A 13259-nucleotide genomic window follows, 5' to 3' on the forward strand; every position below is an offset into this window, starting at 1 on the left:
TGTGTTTGTGTAATTCCTGTGAGCAAACAGCCTCAGCCTTTCTCAGCCTTCTGTTTGTGAGCTATGACCAATCAGAAGAGTGGAGGTAAAGTATAAAGAGGTAAAATGGGTGAGATGTGCACAAAGGTCCGGTAAAAGATAAATAAGGATTATTTTTAACTCTGAGTCATGCAAAGCTACTCTCCCAAAATTCAGGGACAAAAATCTGGAGCTTGAAAAAAAAGAAAAAGAAAAAAAAAAAAAGAACAACAGGTAGCAATAACCAGACGATGTATTCTTATCAGAAAATATCAAAGCTCACTGAGTCACTGTAAGAAATGTTGATATTTTATTTGTTGAAATGTTCAGCAGGATAAGTCAACAGAAAAAAAACATCTGTTATAAAAATCACCCTGTTAAATCTAACTACCTAATAACACTGCAACACACAAAATATAAAAATCAGTGCTTTAGGAATTTAAAACTTGTATTTCTTTGTGAGGCTGAAAACCACAGAAGCCTCAACAGGTCCATAAAGATGATAACCCCCCCCCACACACACACAAACTGTAAAACCAATGAATCGTTTACCTAATAAACTCATGACTTTCAGTGCAATAAAGCATCAGCATTTAAACACGACTTTAAAATAAGAAAACTCCAGGATCTTTCAGTGTCGTCTCTTTTGTGCGATCTCTCTGAAAATAAAACAAAGATTAGTCAGACTCAAAGGGTTTGATACATATGCAGCATCGCTGTCAGGTTGATGTCAGTTTTAACGCTTCAGTTTGGTTTAATTAAATCTCTGATAATCTCATCTGATCACAGTAATAATCCCCGTTTGCGTTCAGTCTGCTTGGATTTTGCCTGTTCGGCTACATAGATAAAGGGCCCTTTCATATAAATGGTGGCAGCTGTATCTGAAGATTGTATGTCTTCTTTTGACTGAGGGTCACCACAGCGGATCATCTACCTCCATCTTACCCTATTCCTAACACCCAACACCAACCCTCCGCTTCACTAACTCAGAGCTGTCCCTGAGCTGATGAAGTCATTTCGAATCCCCTCCATCTCAGTCACGCCCAATGAAAATCTAAGCATCTTTACCTCATGTTCATCTGCCACCTCTAGCTTTGCATCCTGTGCTGTAAATAATAAACATGATGTCTCCAACAGATGTAATTCATAATGATGTCAGTGTATAAATAATACTTTTTAATATCTGATTGCAAAGAACAGTCCTGTACTATGATACAGGCTTTGAGGCTGAGCAAGGGGTCTTTAGCCATGAGGTCTTTACCCACTGAGGGAAAAAATAAACAACACGAAATTCTAAATTTTTCAGATCGGAACTTGTCATGTAACGTGTATACACACTGAAAGGGTTTTTACAAAAGGTTTGCCCTCAGAAAAACTAAATCTAAAGAGAATGAAGTCGACATGAAGCGATGATGAGCTGGTCCTGATGTTTTTAAACAAGAAAAGGAAGAAACTGAGATTCTGGGTTCATCCGATTCTCAGAAGAAGGCAGCAGCAGAGAGAATTTCATGGTTTGACCCAGCAGTAGAAGCTGTATCACAACAGCTTTCGTACATATTTCAGGATGTCAGTGGGGCAGTTTTAGCTCTTGTCATCAGAGCTGGAGCCACATCTGAGAAGGCTGAGAAATCATTTCAGAGGCCGACTGACCTGAAGCAGCGTCCAGCTGTGTCTGAGGTAAAATAGTGTTATCTTACTATTTCTATATCACTGTTTATTAAGTACTGGCGCGCATTTTGAGCTATGATTGCACTTGTTGCCAAATGCAGTGACCTGATTGGTCAGATCTATTAATTAAAAAAAATTAATCCTGTGAGAAACTCAGAATCGGATGAACCCAGAATCTCAGTTTCTTCCTTTTCTTATCTGAAAATTTTAGTTTTACAAACATGTTTCAAGTCTTACTGGGGTATCACCATGGTAACTTATGCTGTTATATCTGTTAAGAGATCAACAAATATGAATCAACCTCCCAGTGACCAATCAGCTGTCTAAAAACAGCACCACCATCTCTGTGCAGATACAAAGAGGGTCTATGTGATGAGCATCAATGAGAAATATTAAGATCTCGGAGAATATGTTTAAACTTTTTACTTTTAAAGCATCTTTTTAAAATATGCTCCTAAAACACAACACCTGAGCCTCGTTGACCTTTTATTCAGAAGGCAGGTAAATGAGCTAACTGCTCATTAGGCAAAGAAAAGCTATTCTGGGTATGTTGAACTTGCCTCAGGTGCATGTGAACATCTTTATTTCTGAGTTTCAGTAAAGGCGGGTGTGTCCTCACCTAAAAATCGAGGGGCTCCTCCACCGATGCCCCCAGCTGCACTAAAGCGTCGCTGAGTCTGGCCTTCAGCGCTGAGTAATCGGGCTGCTCGGAGTACTGCAGAGCCATCACTGCAGTCAGGTACGTTTGAAATGCTCCTGGAGCACAAAAAACAGAAAGATATCACCAAAGAAAATGCAGGAAAATGTGGTATATGATACAGAAGAAACACTGGAACTCACTGGAAACGCTCCTCCTCCCAAAGCACTGGCTCAGAAGTGCAGGAACATCCTCCATGTACCTACAGCCATGTGTTATTTGCATTTTGTTTCACACAGAAGGTTAAAATTACACAAAAATGACAGATTATCTCTCTCTTACCTCTGTTTCTCGGTGGCTATCTGCTGTGGTTGAGTGAGCTCGGTCCACGGCAGCAATCCAGTGTGCCAGTGCAGCATGCAGTAACCCAAAGACTGCAGGTCGCTGCGGCGAGATGGAGCTGAAAGAGTGTGATGACAAAAATCAGTAAACAAAAAAAAGACCTCAGATTTACAAAAACATCTCCTTGTTTTTCTACGAGTGAAATTTGTGCCTTTTAACTTCAAAAACTGTAAAAACAAAACAAAAACCACCTTCACATGTGAAAATAAAATCATACTAATGTGAAGCCATGGATGTTGCCAGGCAGAAAGAAAAAAGGAAAGCCACAGAGAAGGATGGATGTAGTGACGCAAATGGTTGGTGTGACGGAGGAGGATGGTAGATGATCCGCTGTGGCACGAGCAGCCGAAAGAAGAAGGAGAAGCAGATGTGAAGCCAGTGTTTGGCCAGATGGAGCGTGGTCAGAGCGCTCTGGTTTACAGCAGCTTACACGATGAAGTATGATTTAGTGACACTGACAGACTACAGATGGCTCAGTGGACCACAGAGACAACACACCTGCTCCTTTATGCGCGTCCAGGCTGATGAACTGGACGGTGCCCTCGTGTGGCGTTCGGCTGGCTTCACGGTACTCCACATGCTTTCCTCCTGGACCGTACCTGAAGGCATGGCAGTATCCTACAAGGTACACCTAGACACACACACACAAACACACAGAAGCAGCCTGGTTACACACACTTCAGGACAGAGTAGTGCAGTTTGAAGCTCAGAGCACGTCTTACCTGTGACCTCTGTCCTTGTTTTATGTACACGTTCTCGGCACTGATATCCGCATGAACGTATTCGTTTGAATGGATGTAGTGCAGCACGTCTAACTGCAAGTGAAAAGAAAAGTTAGTCTCTTAACGCTTTATCGCCCAGGCCTAATGGATTTATTTTGTAATTCTGGCTCTAAAATTAAAATAATAACTCATCTTTCCAAAACCATTAGAATTTTGTCTCTAGTGCTTGTGAAATGGGAACAACGATGGGCACACATAAACAGGTCAGCACAAAGAAAAGTAATCACTGTGCTTTCCAGTTCTTCTCAGACACACAACTCCAGCTGTGAGCACAGAAGCCCCACCCACTTGTTGTCCAAGCCTTCCATTTGTGAAGGTCAGCCAATCAGAAACCAGCTGGCTTAAAGAAGTGGGTCTCAGGAGTGGAGCAGGAGCTCGTTTTTTGTGTGTGTTTTTTTTTTTTTTTTTTTTTACTTCAGAGGTGACACTCAGCTATTGATTAAAATGACCAAGTGGGATTATTTATAACCTTATTATATTTTACACAGATTTTTTTTTTAATGGCTCTGTATGTTTATCATTCGTATACTGTTTCCTTCATCTACCTCACACAATGTGAAAGTTCTTCATCGTTACTTTGTGCATGCAGTTTCTGCAGTTTTAAATGTCACTGCTCTACCTCTGTTAGTGCAAAACATCACAATTTAGTGAACAGAAGTGGAAAATTGGTTCTGCCGGAGGTTTCTTCCTGTTAAAAGGGAGTTTTTCCTTCTCACTGTTGCCAAAGTGCTTGCTCATAGGGGGTCAAATGATTGTTGGGGGTTTCTCTGTATGTATGATTGTAAGTTCTACCTTACAATATAAAGCGCCTTGAGGTGACCGTTGTTGTGATTTGGTGCTGTATAAATAAAATAAAATTGAACTGAACAGAATAGAAGGTTAAAGGAAGAGGAGCTAAAGCAGCTCGTTTCAGACTGTGTCTACACAAAAGTCCAGTAAGAGATAAATAAGTATTATTAAGAAGAGGAAAAAGTACAAAAAGTCCACTTTTAGAGTATTTGTGTGACTAGACAATTCGAAAACACCAACTATTCTATAGGCCAGCTGAAGAACAACTTCCTCAGACAGAGGCTGATTTTCTTTCTCGATGATGGACTGGAGCGACTCGCCAATGCTGGGAAAAATTAGAAACCTACAGAAACGAAAATAAAATGAAATTAATGGAAACAGATTTACAGGTCAAAGTAAGATGCTTTCATATGTTTTGTATGTGCAGGTAAAGCTCACACCTGTACGAGTCTGTATGGAGACCAAAGCCAACGCAGGAAGGAATCCCCAGGAAATCCAGCTTGTTTTGCTTGACCCACTTTTCCACTACAGAGAAAACAAGTTTTAGTAGGAAAATCATCACACAGGCAGAAAACACTGTGTATATGTACAGATGCACTGCCTTCAGAGTCTGAAAAGTCAGTTCAGAAAAGTTTTCAATCTACATTCTTTCTCACAGCCAGCAGAGGGCGACTCTTCTCGCTATAAAACAAACATCTATGAGAAAATGACCCTTATCATTGAATACACCTCCCTGAAGAGTTCATCACTAAATCAACAGCTTAAAAGCTTTGAATATCACATGATGGTCAATCTGTAATTCACGGCCCCTGTTAGAGATTGCGGCCCTTGCCGTCTGGTTTAATAAAACTGAGAATGTGATGACAGAAATCGTCAAATCAAGGTTTTAAAACAGGAGTCCACAAGCCAGAGGGTGAAGTTGCTGTGTTGTGATGAGGGTTAAAGACACAACAATGCTCCTCTGATGCCTATCAAGTCAAACAGATGTATTACAGCTTCATGCCTCAGCTGTTAGTGTTTCTTTCTGACTCATTTGTCACCTTTGAGAGTTTAGTTTTGAGTCACCTGGTAATTTAAATCCTTTGTGTCAAAGTGAATGTTCTGTGCACAGACAAAACATCCTAACCCTCCGTAGGTGATAGAAACAGTCACAGAAACTTATCCTCTGTCTTTATTGAAATCAGAATAAAGTCAGCTTTGGGAACTAATTCTGGTAATTATGGGCTTCTAAACGTGACAGAAAAGCACAATAAATCCTCACCGGACGCCGGTTTAGCAGCTCTCTGCAGAAAGTTCTGTTCATTGAAGATTCTTCCATCTTTAGCTCCCTAAAAGTGAAAAACAAAATATAACTTTGATTTTTTTTGGCACAGGGAAATTCAGGAGCAGAAGAAGCATTACAACAAAGTAGAGAGCAATTCAACGGATTATTGGGAAATAAACTGAAAAGCAGATACATTTATCTACCGTTTGTACTCACCAGTTTGAGGGTGTGATTCAACTCCTTTGAGCTTGGCCGAGAAACTGAAGAGAGAAAAACCGCTTTATTCATCTGTGATCATAAAATGTTCTATTAATATTTATCTTTTCTAAGTCAATAAATAGCCAACTGGTTTATCCTGCTGGAGTGCAGTGCAGTGTTGACCAGCTACACTGGATTAGTCCTCTCTTTGCTTTAATAAAGTTTACTGGACTCAAACAGATAGAATATAGACTTGACTGATTGCATTAAATGTGGGCTGCAGTTATTATGTTTCCCTATTTGTGGTATGCTGTAGTTCATAGTACATCCAGTAACACTTTAAAGGTTAAAAACCTTGATGAGGGGCATGATTTTTGTAAATCACTCCAGCTTCTGACCAGTCACGCATGATCCAGCTTTGGTTGTACTCTGATAAAAAACATCTGCATGTAGAGAATTTGCTGAAATGCAATCCCAAATCCATGGACTATCATCTGCCAGCAATGTTGGGTTACTTAACATAATCCCTGGTTCTTTGATAAACGTGTGAGGGGTTTCACTATGGGAATACAGACCACTCGAGCTGTGCTCAGAGCCAATCAGCCCTTCCCTGCTCATCATCAGTTTCTTCCCATGAGAAACCACACCGAGCTCCTTCAGCACACCCAGGCTGATTTGGATGCCAGAACATCACCGAACACGCTGCACTGAGTGAGTCCTTTTAAAGACGTGTGCTTATAGTTACACTCTGGGGACAGCGACCATATTCCTTCTCAGTGACGATAACAGCTGGTCGATGCATCACAGAAACTTCTGCTGCAACAACTCAACTAGACTTCCCTCAAACACGTTTTCTGCCAGGTGTTCATATTGAGTTTGCTCAGTGGGACACAGGACGTCAGCGATCACCACGACTACTTCACGTGAGTCAAACTCTTCAATTGTACATTTGTCTTTGTTTTCATGTCTTCCCCTTATGTCTTGTGACCAGTCCTACCTTCGTAGAGCAGCTCGGTTGCGCTCTGACTGAGCTGCCTGATCAGCTTCCACTTCTTGCCGGTCGTGTCGGTCACCTCCTCACCTTCAGGCAGCGGTTCCACAGAGGATGCATGCTTTGTCTTCCTGCCTTTATTTTTTCCAGTTGCTGCAAATTAATGAAAACACTTCAAATTAATTAGTGCAGGAATAACCCCCCCCCCACACACACACACACACAAAATTACACACCTAAAGTATGCTGTGCTGTGATCAACTCAACAAAATCTTTTTGTACAAAGAATTTGTAAAAAATTTCTGCACACTAGAAGAAATGGAAGAAAGAAAGACGACTATTTCTTTTTACTGATTTTAATTTAACTTAAGTTTAATTTATTGATAAATTTATTTTACTAAGCTGAAACTAGTCCACGCTGAGAAGCTTCGGATTTAGTTTTTATTATTACTATTTGCCTCTCATGTATCAGAAGCTTTATGTGAATTCTGTCTATAACAGTGATTCCTAAAGTGTGGGCTGCAAAGGTACTGCAGGTGGGCCACAGAAATACAAATTCAGTTTGAAATTACTCACAAGTATGTACGCTCAGAAAGCATTTAAATATTTATATAAAAAGTGAATTAAATCCATTAAGAGGAGGTGGTTAGTTTGTGACTTTACTCCTTAGTCTTAACTAGATGTAATGTTCTTGTATTGAAGTTTGTGTCCGAGTGGCAGGTTTGTCACACGTTCTCCTTAAAAGCTTTCCACATGACTGATGAGCATTAGGAATTTTTGATTGGATTTAAGATTGGGGGGCCCCCATGAGATTTTCTGGTATATAAGTGAACCATAGCACTTCTGTAAAAGAAGTGGTTAAATTTAAAGGTAACTCTGAAAAGCCTAAGGGGGAAAAATGTAATTAAATTATTAATTGAATAGATATTCTAAGAGAAATGAATGATTACTCTTGTTACAGCAATAAAACTGCAGTAAATGTGGTGATTGTAACGACACCAGAACAACAATAAAGCTCCTGATCATTAAACATTTTGTGATCTTTATACAAACCTATCAGTGTACTTAACAATGTGTGTAACATGCTCCTGTTACATCATTCAACGTGTAGCTCACCTTTTGCAGGAGACTTAGAGTTTGGTGAGGAAACAGGTGAAGCTCGATCTACTGCTGATCTCCCCTCTATCCAGCCTGTTTTTGCAGACAGCTTCTTTTCTTCTTCTTCCTGCTTTTTCAAAGGACTGCAGAGCTTCCCTTTCCTTTGCACTACACAGCAACAGTTAACAAAGCAAAGAGGAAAGGTAATAGAGATTTCATAAAAGAACTGCAGGAACGGGCAGATAAATCAGTGCTTCTGCTCACCAGATCGAGGAGATTTTGCAACAGGAGACTCTACGATTGGCTGCGCCCCAGTGTCGAGTTTAAAGGTGACCGTGTTCTTCTTTGGTGGAGATTCCTGCAACCCAGCGTCATTATCTGTGGAAGCAAAGTACTTCTGGTTCAGGGCTTCAACTGATTGTGATTGAGTATGACTAATTTGACTAGTTTGTCCAGACAAAGCAGTCTGGAAAAACATAAAAAATATAAGCTACAAGGTTATGCATCCAAATAAGCATAATAACATATACTTAGAGGTAATAAATAACTGGGGGACAAATATAATTACAAACACGAACAAAATAAGTGGAGTAATCTATAGGCACAGTGAGTAAAGAGTTAAAGTAATCAATAAAAAAAACTTTGGGGGGGAAAAAAAGGAATAAAGCTTCCTTTAACTGTGAGAAATGACATCACATCTTTGAAGCCACAAGGAACCGGATCAGGGTTTAGCTGACTTCCAGAGGTGTGAGATACGACACGCTGATAACAGAAATGTAAAAGAAAGACTTTTTTTGTTGCACAGAGGAACAAGTGAACCCCCAAAACATCAATGAAGGGTTTGTATTTATCTGCGTCACTAAAACATCAGACATGGGGAGCCGGTTTAGCTCACTGGGGTGAGCAGGCAACCACATGGCGTATAGCTAAGAGCGGCCGGCCAATGTTTGAATCCGAAATTACTTGCCGCATGTCTTCTTCTCTCTCTCTCCCTCCGCTTTCCTGTCACTTCCTATTCAATAAAGCCAGAAAAGGCCAAAAAAAAACAAAAACAAAAAAAACCCAAACAGATTTTCAAAATCTTAAAAAAAAAAAAACTCAACAACATACAAAACAGACATTCATGAAGTCATCGATCCAGAACTCAAGTATTTTACAGCATGAATAAAACACATGTAAGCCACAGTACTTGAATGTATACTAAGGACAGCTTTCTTGCACCATTGATCTACCAGCCCGATTCCAAACTCCAGGGCCATCCATCAGCCAAGTGATTTTTAATTCACTCTAAAGGCCAGAAGAGCCTCCCATGGCCTTTCAGTGTAATGTAATGTACTCACATTTACAAAGCACTTTAACTATAAGTTTGTTCTATACACTTCGAGGTCTTCAGACCCACCAGTGCACGAACTCCACAAAGAAAGGCCCCAGCTGGAATCACAGTGAAGCTACAAAAGGTGGAGTTTTTAGAACTAAACAACTTCAGGGAGCTGAACCCTTTGGTTTGACATCCCTGCTCCAGCTGAATTTACTCATGCTGTTTTCATACCTCATTATAACTGACATCTTAACAGGATAACCTGTATGATCTCCTTTACCTTCTTTACCTTCTTTGTCCAGGCAAAGGGTTTTGCGAGTCCTTCGCAGTGCAGGACGTGGTGTTAACGAACTTAAAGTGTCAAATCCCTGGGCTGGACACAGAGAGAGATTGTTACATTGTTAAAGCTAAATTACTTGGTATTTTAAGTATTTATTTGATGACATACTGCCACCTGTATTCACCTGTACTGAGTTCACAGCTCGTGCTTGGAGTGGGGCTTGGATTAACTACAGATGTTGCTGCTGCATTTCTCAGAGGCGAGGAGAAACTTGAGTTCACAGATTCAGATTGAAATGGACTTTCAGGACCGGGAAGTTTCTCCCCACACGAAGGACAGAATCTGAATTCAGGCTGTAACTTTGCCCCACACTGGGGGCAGAAATGGAAAGGCATTCTGCAAGAGTGAGGATAAAACATGATTATACATCAATCATCTGCTCCAGCCACGTCGTGTATCTGTCCGAGGTTTATCGTGTGGATCAGGAAACTACACACAAACAATCTGACAGTTGTTGGCTGGTAAATCTGTTAGAAATGAATTCGTAGTACAGTTTTTAGCCACACCAGTCTTCACAAAAGCTTTGCAAGTGTCACAAAAAAGTTTTCAGAAAATAAAGTCAAGTTCATAATTCTATTCCCAAAGTAAACATGAGTTTACTGAGAGGATTCTGGATATTTCTTTTTATCAGTGCAGAGGTAATATTATATAAACCAGGCTATGAATGTTAATATATCCCTCTGCAAAAATGGACAGCTTTAGTGAGTGCAAAGACTGCATGAGATTTTAAGCTTTAAGTATGGGGGGGGGAAAAAAAACAAAAAAAACCCCCATCCATCCACTTTCTTAATGGTAGTTTTTGCAGCATTGTACCCTCTGCAGCATTTTATCAGCAGGTGTCCTGAGATTATTCTTTCTTCTCTCTCCAGCATCGCCTCCACCTTCACTCCTCCCTCCCTACAGAGCTCAATGTTGTCTGCAAACATAGTTCTGTCTATCACCACTGCAAACAAGAAGAGGCTCAGAGCCAATCCTCGAAGTAATCTAACTCCCACCTTGAAACCATCTGTTACTTCTACTCCTGACTGACTTCCTTCATGGAGCGCCACAGTTGGCACCCTGTCATATCTGTAGATCCACAAAGAATCTCGCTCTGATCTTCACTATGCAGTGCACCTCCACCAACACTCTGGCTCATGGATGGAGCCAGCATATTACTGATTACTTGCCTGGTTAAAAAAAACCTTGTGGTGACCCACTATATCACCTGGTGGTACAAACTGGTGTTACATGAAAGTATAGCTTGGCCCCATTTCAACTTCAGTTTTCTCACCATACAGTATAGAGATGGTTTGGACGTAAAGTCATAGTAGCTGTCTCCTCACACTCTGTTGACAGCTTTAGTTAATTTTGGAAAATTTAAAACTCATAAAAATGAATTTACAAACAGTACCTAAAAGATTATTTATTGAAAATTCCAGACATATTTTTTTTTAAGAGAACAATTAATTTAGAGGTAAAGATCCCAATTTAGAGAGCATCTTTTATACTTCAATCATATAAATGCTGTTAGAATTATAGATACTCTTTAACCGTAACCAAAGCTTCAAATAATGAGGTACGATCACATTCAAGAAATCCCTCTCAGAAAAAATAAAAACTCGAGATTTAGACTGTGCTAAATGTTGAGTTTCTGACATTTTTTTTTGTTTTTGTTTTTTACACTGTTGACTTTTTATGGAAGACATGGTCTTTATCAAACAGTCAGCTCATGTACATGTAGCAACACTTATGTTTGGGAGAAGCACCAAAACAAAGTTAAAATGAGAAATTAAATATCTCATTTCAGACAGAAGATAAATGCAGTTCCTGGACCAGTGCTCGATATAAGATACATAAACCAATTTTGACCTTTGAAACATGCAAAAATGATACACTATTGTGCAAGTCTTGAACCACCCCTCATTTTTTTATATTGTGGTTCCAAGGAAGCATACTCTTGATTCTTTCACAGGGGTGTTGAGCAATAGTTCTCCAGGCTTTCCGAAGGTCTTTCTTTGGACATTAGCTGCCTTTTCACTCATTTTAAGTCCATTTAACACTGACATATAAATCGTTCAAACGTCAAAAGGGGTACCTAAACTAAGGGATTGAACCAGTGTTGTCCACACATAACTGAAAATTTAGCAAAATATAACTTAAAATATTATGTTAAAGCAAATGAATCTATGAATAGTGTCAAAGATAACACAGTTTAACAGACATAAAAAAAAATATTTTTGCAACAACAAGGTGAACCTCAGAGCTATTAGCTGAAAACTTGATATGTCTCAGTGGGATGTACAGTGTGCCCTTAAAAAAATGAAGAAACGGGACAAGAAGAAGACTAAAGAACAAGTGTCACAGGACAAGAAGAGAAAGTCGTGTTCTTAAGAAGCAGATAAAAAAAAAAAAAAAAATCCAGCAAAGACTTGAAAAAGGCCCTGAGTGATGAAGTCATTTCACTTGCTAAGTCTACGTCTTCATTTTATGTTTGACAGCGTTTTAATAGATAAAGATGAATGGCTTAAACATGAACTGAGCTGCGATTTGGGGAAGGCCTCAAAGGGTACTGGCAGCAGTTCCCGGGCCTGGCACGAAAACGAACAGCTTGTAGAACTGGGGGACTCGTATAGAGATAAGAACCGGAAGGAGCGTGTTTGGAGGCGTGGTCCCGCTCCTGAAATTCACATACTTTATCTCCAAAACATTGATCCAGCTACTGTTCACAAAAGCTTAATCAGAAATGGTTTCATTAGCTGTCAAGAATCAATGTATAAGGAAAGAGAAACAGGGAGTTTGAGAGTGATCCCAAACACAGTGCCAACACAGTAAAAACACCTGCACAGAAAACACACACAGTGCAACACTACCAGTCATGGATTGGTCTCCCCAGAGCCCGGACCTCGACATTATTGAAGCCTGTGGGATCATGTTGACAGAGAACAGACTAAAAAGCAGCTAACATCCAAAGAGCAACTTGGAACGTCCTTTAAGAAGCCTGGAAAGCTATTCCTGAAAACTACTTAAATAAATTACTAGAAAGCTTGATTAAGAGATTTCAGGCTGTGTTTCAGAATCAAAGGTGGCTCCACATTTAGCAAAGCTCTGCCTGCTGGATTGTGTTGCATAACTTTTTCCAGGGAACCGTTAAGAAGAGGTTTAAACGGGGCGTAAAGGAAACTATAGTCCTTATCGCGACAGGAACTCCTTACTTAGAAAATATAAAATAGCTGAATAGACCGAGTACGTTTCACATGAAGTTTATTTCAGCGTGTTTGCCGCTTTCAGTTTAATTAACAAATAAAAAACACTCATATACTGACCAAACATTCGTGTTAGCTAGCTAAAAGTCAAGCAAAACTTTGAAAAACTTTTCGGGCGGAAGCGCCGCCAAAGCACTGATATTAACTTTTGTTTAAAATAAGTCTAAAAATTTTGCACCTGGTTTTGTTCGTATATAATAAAAACCTACAAACAGTTAAAACGTCTGGTACCTTTGTTTTGCTGCTTCTTCTTCACCGCATTGACAATCTCACAGGTGGAGCTACGCAGGCGCAATGCTGCCCTCTGCAGGACTTCAGGACAGTTGCAACCAGCTGTGCTAAAAACCACAAAGCGAGATCTTCTTCTTCTTCTGTCATTTTTAACGGCAGCTTGCATCCAAAGATGCTGCACTACTGCCATCTCCTGGCTTTTACTCTCACTTCACTTCTAAATCCTTAGAGCCTCTCGATGCACAAAGCAGGATTATAAGAGTTTTGTATTTTATAAT

At 40.0% G+C, this 13259-nt stretch overlaps 1 protein-coding gene across 2 annotated transcripts; it reads right to left on the minus strand.

Annotated features, from left to right (window-relative positions):
* Positions 1–305: 305 nt before the first annotated feature.
* Positions 306–13109, minus strand: vrk3 (VRK serine/threonine kinase 3). Of its 2 annotated transcripts, none has more exons than XM_040010881.1 (16): positions 12982–13109; positions 9630–9841; positions 9455–9538; positions 8112–8225; positions 7866–8015; positions 6756–6902; positions 5777–5820; positions 5558–5624; positions 4737–4821; positions 4537–4639; positions 3448–3540; positions 3224–3356; positions 2666–2783; positions 2527–2585; positions 2306–2442; positions 306–677 (listed from the first exon to the last, which is right to left on the minus strand). In XM_040010881.1, exons 2-15 carry the CDS (start codon positions 9838–9840, stop codon positions 2306–2308), a joined length of 1545 nt encoding a protein of 514 aa, XP_039866815.1. In that variant the 5' UTR covers position 9841; positions 12982–13109; the 3' UTR covers positions 306–677. The 2 variants fall into 2 exon arrangements, with proteins under 2 accessions (XP_039866815.1, XP_039866814.1); XM_040010880.1 differs by having other exon boundaries at positions 9446–9538.
* Positions 13110–13259: the final 150 nt, after the last annotated feature.

The sequence above is a fragment of the Simochromis diagramma genome, unplaced genomic scaffold (genome assembly GCF_900408965.1).
Source record: "Simochromis diagramma unplaced genomic scaffold, fSimDia1.1 OVJJ01000603.1, whole genome shotgun sequence".
Classification (NCBI taxonomy): Eukaryota; Metazoa; Chordata; class Actinopteri; order Cichliformes; family Cichlidae; genus Simochromis; species Simochromis diagramma.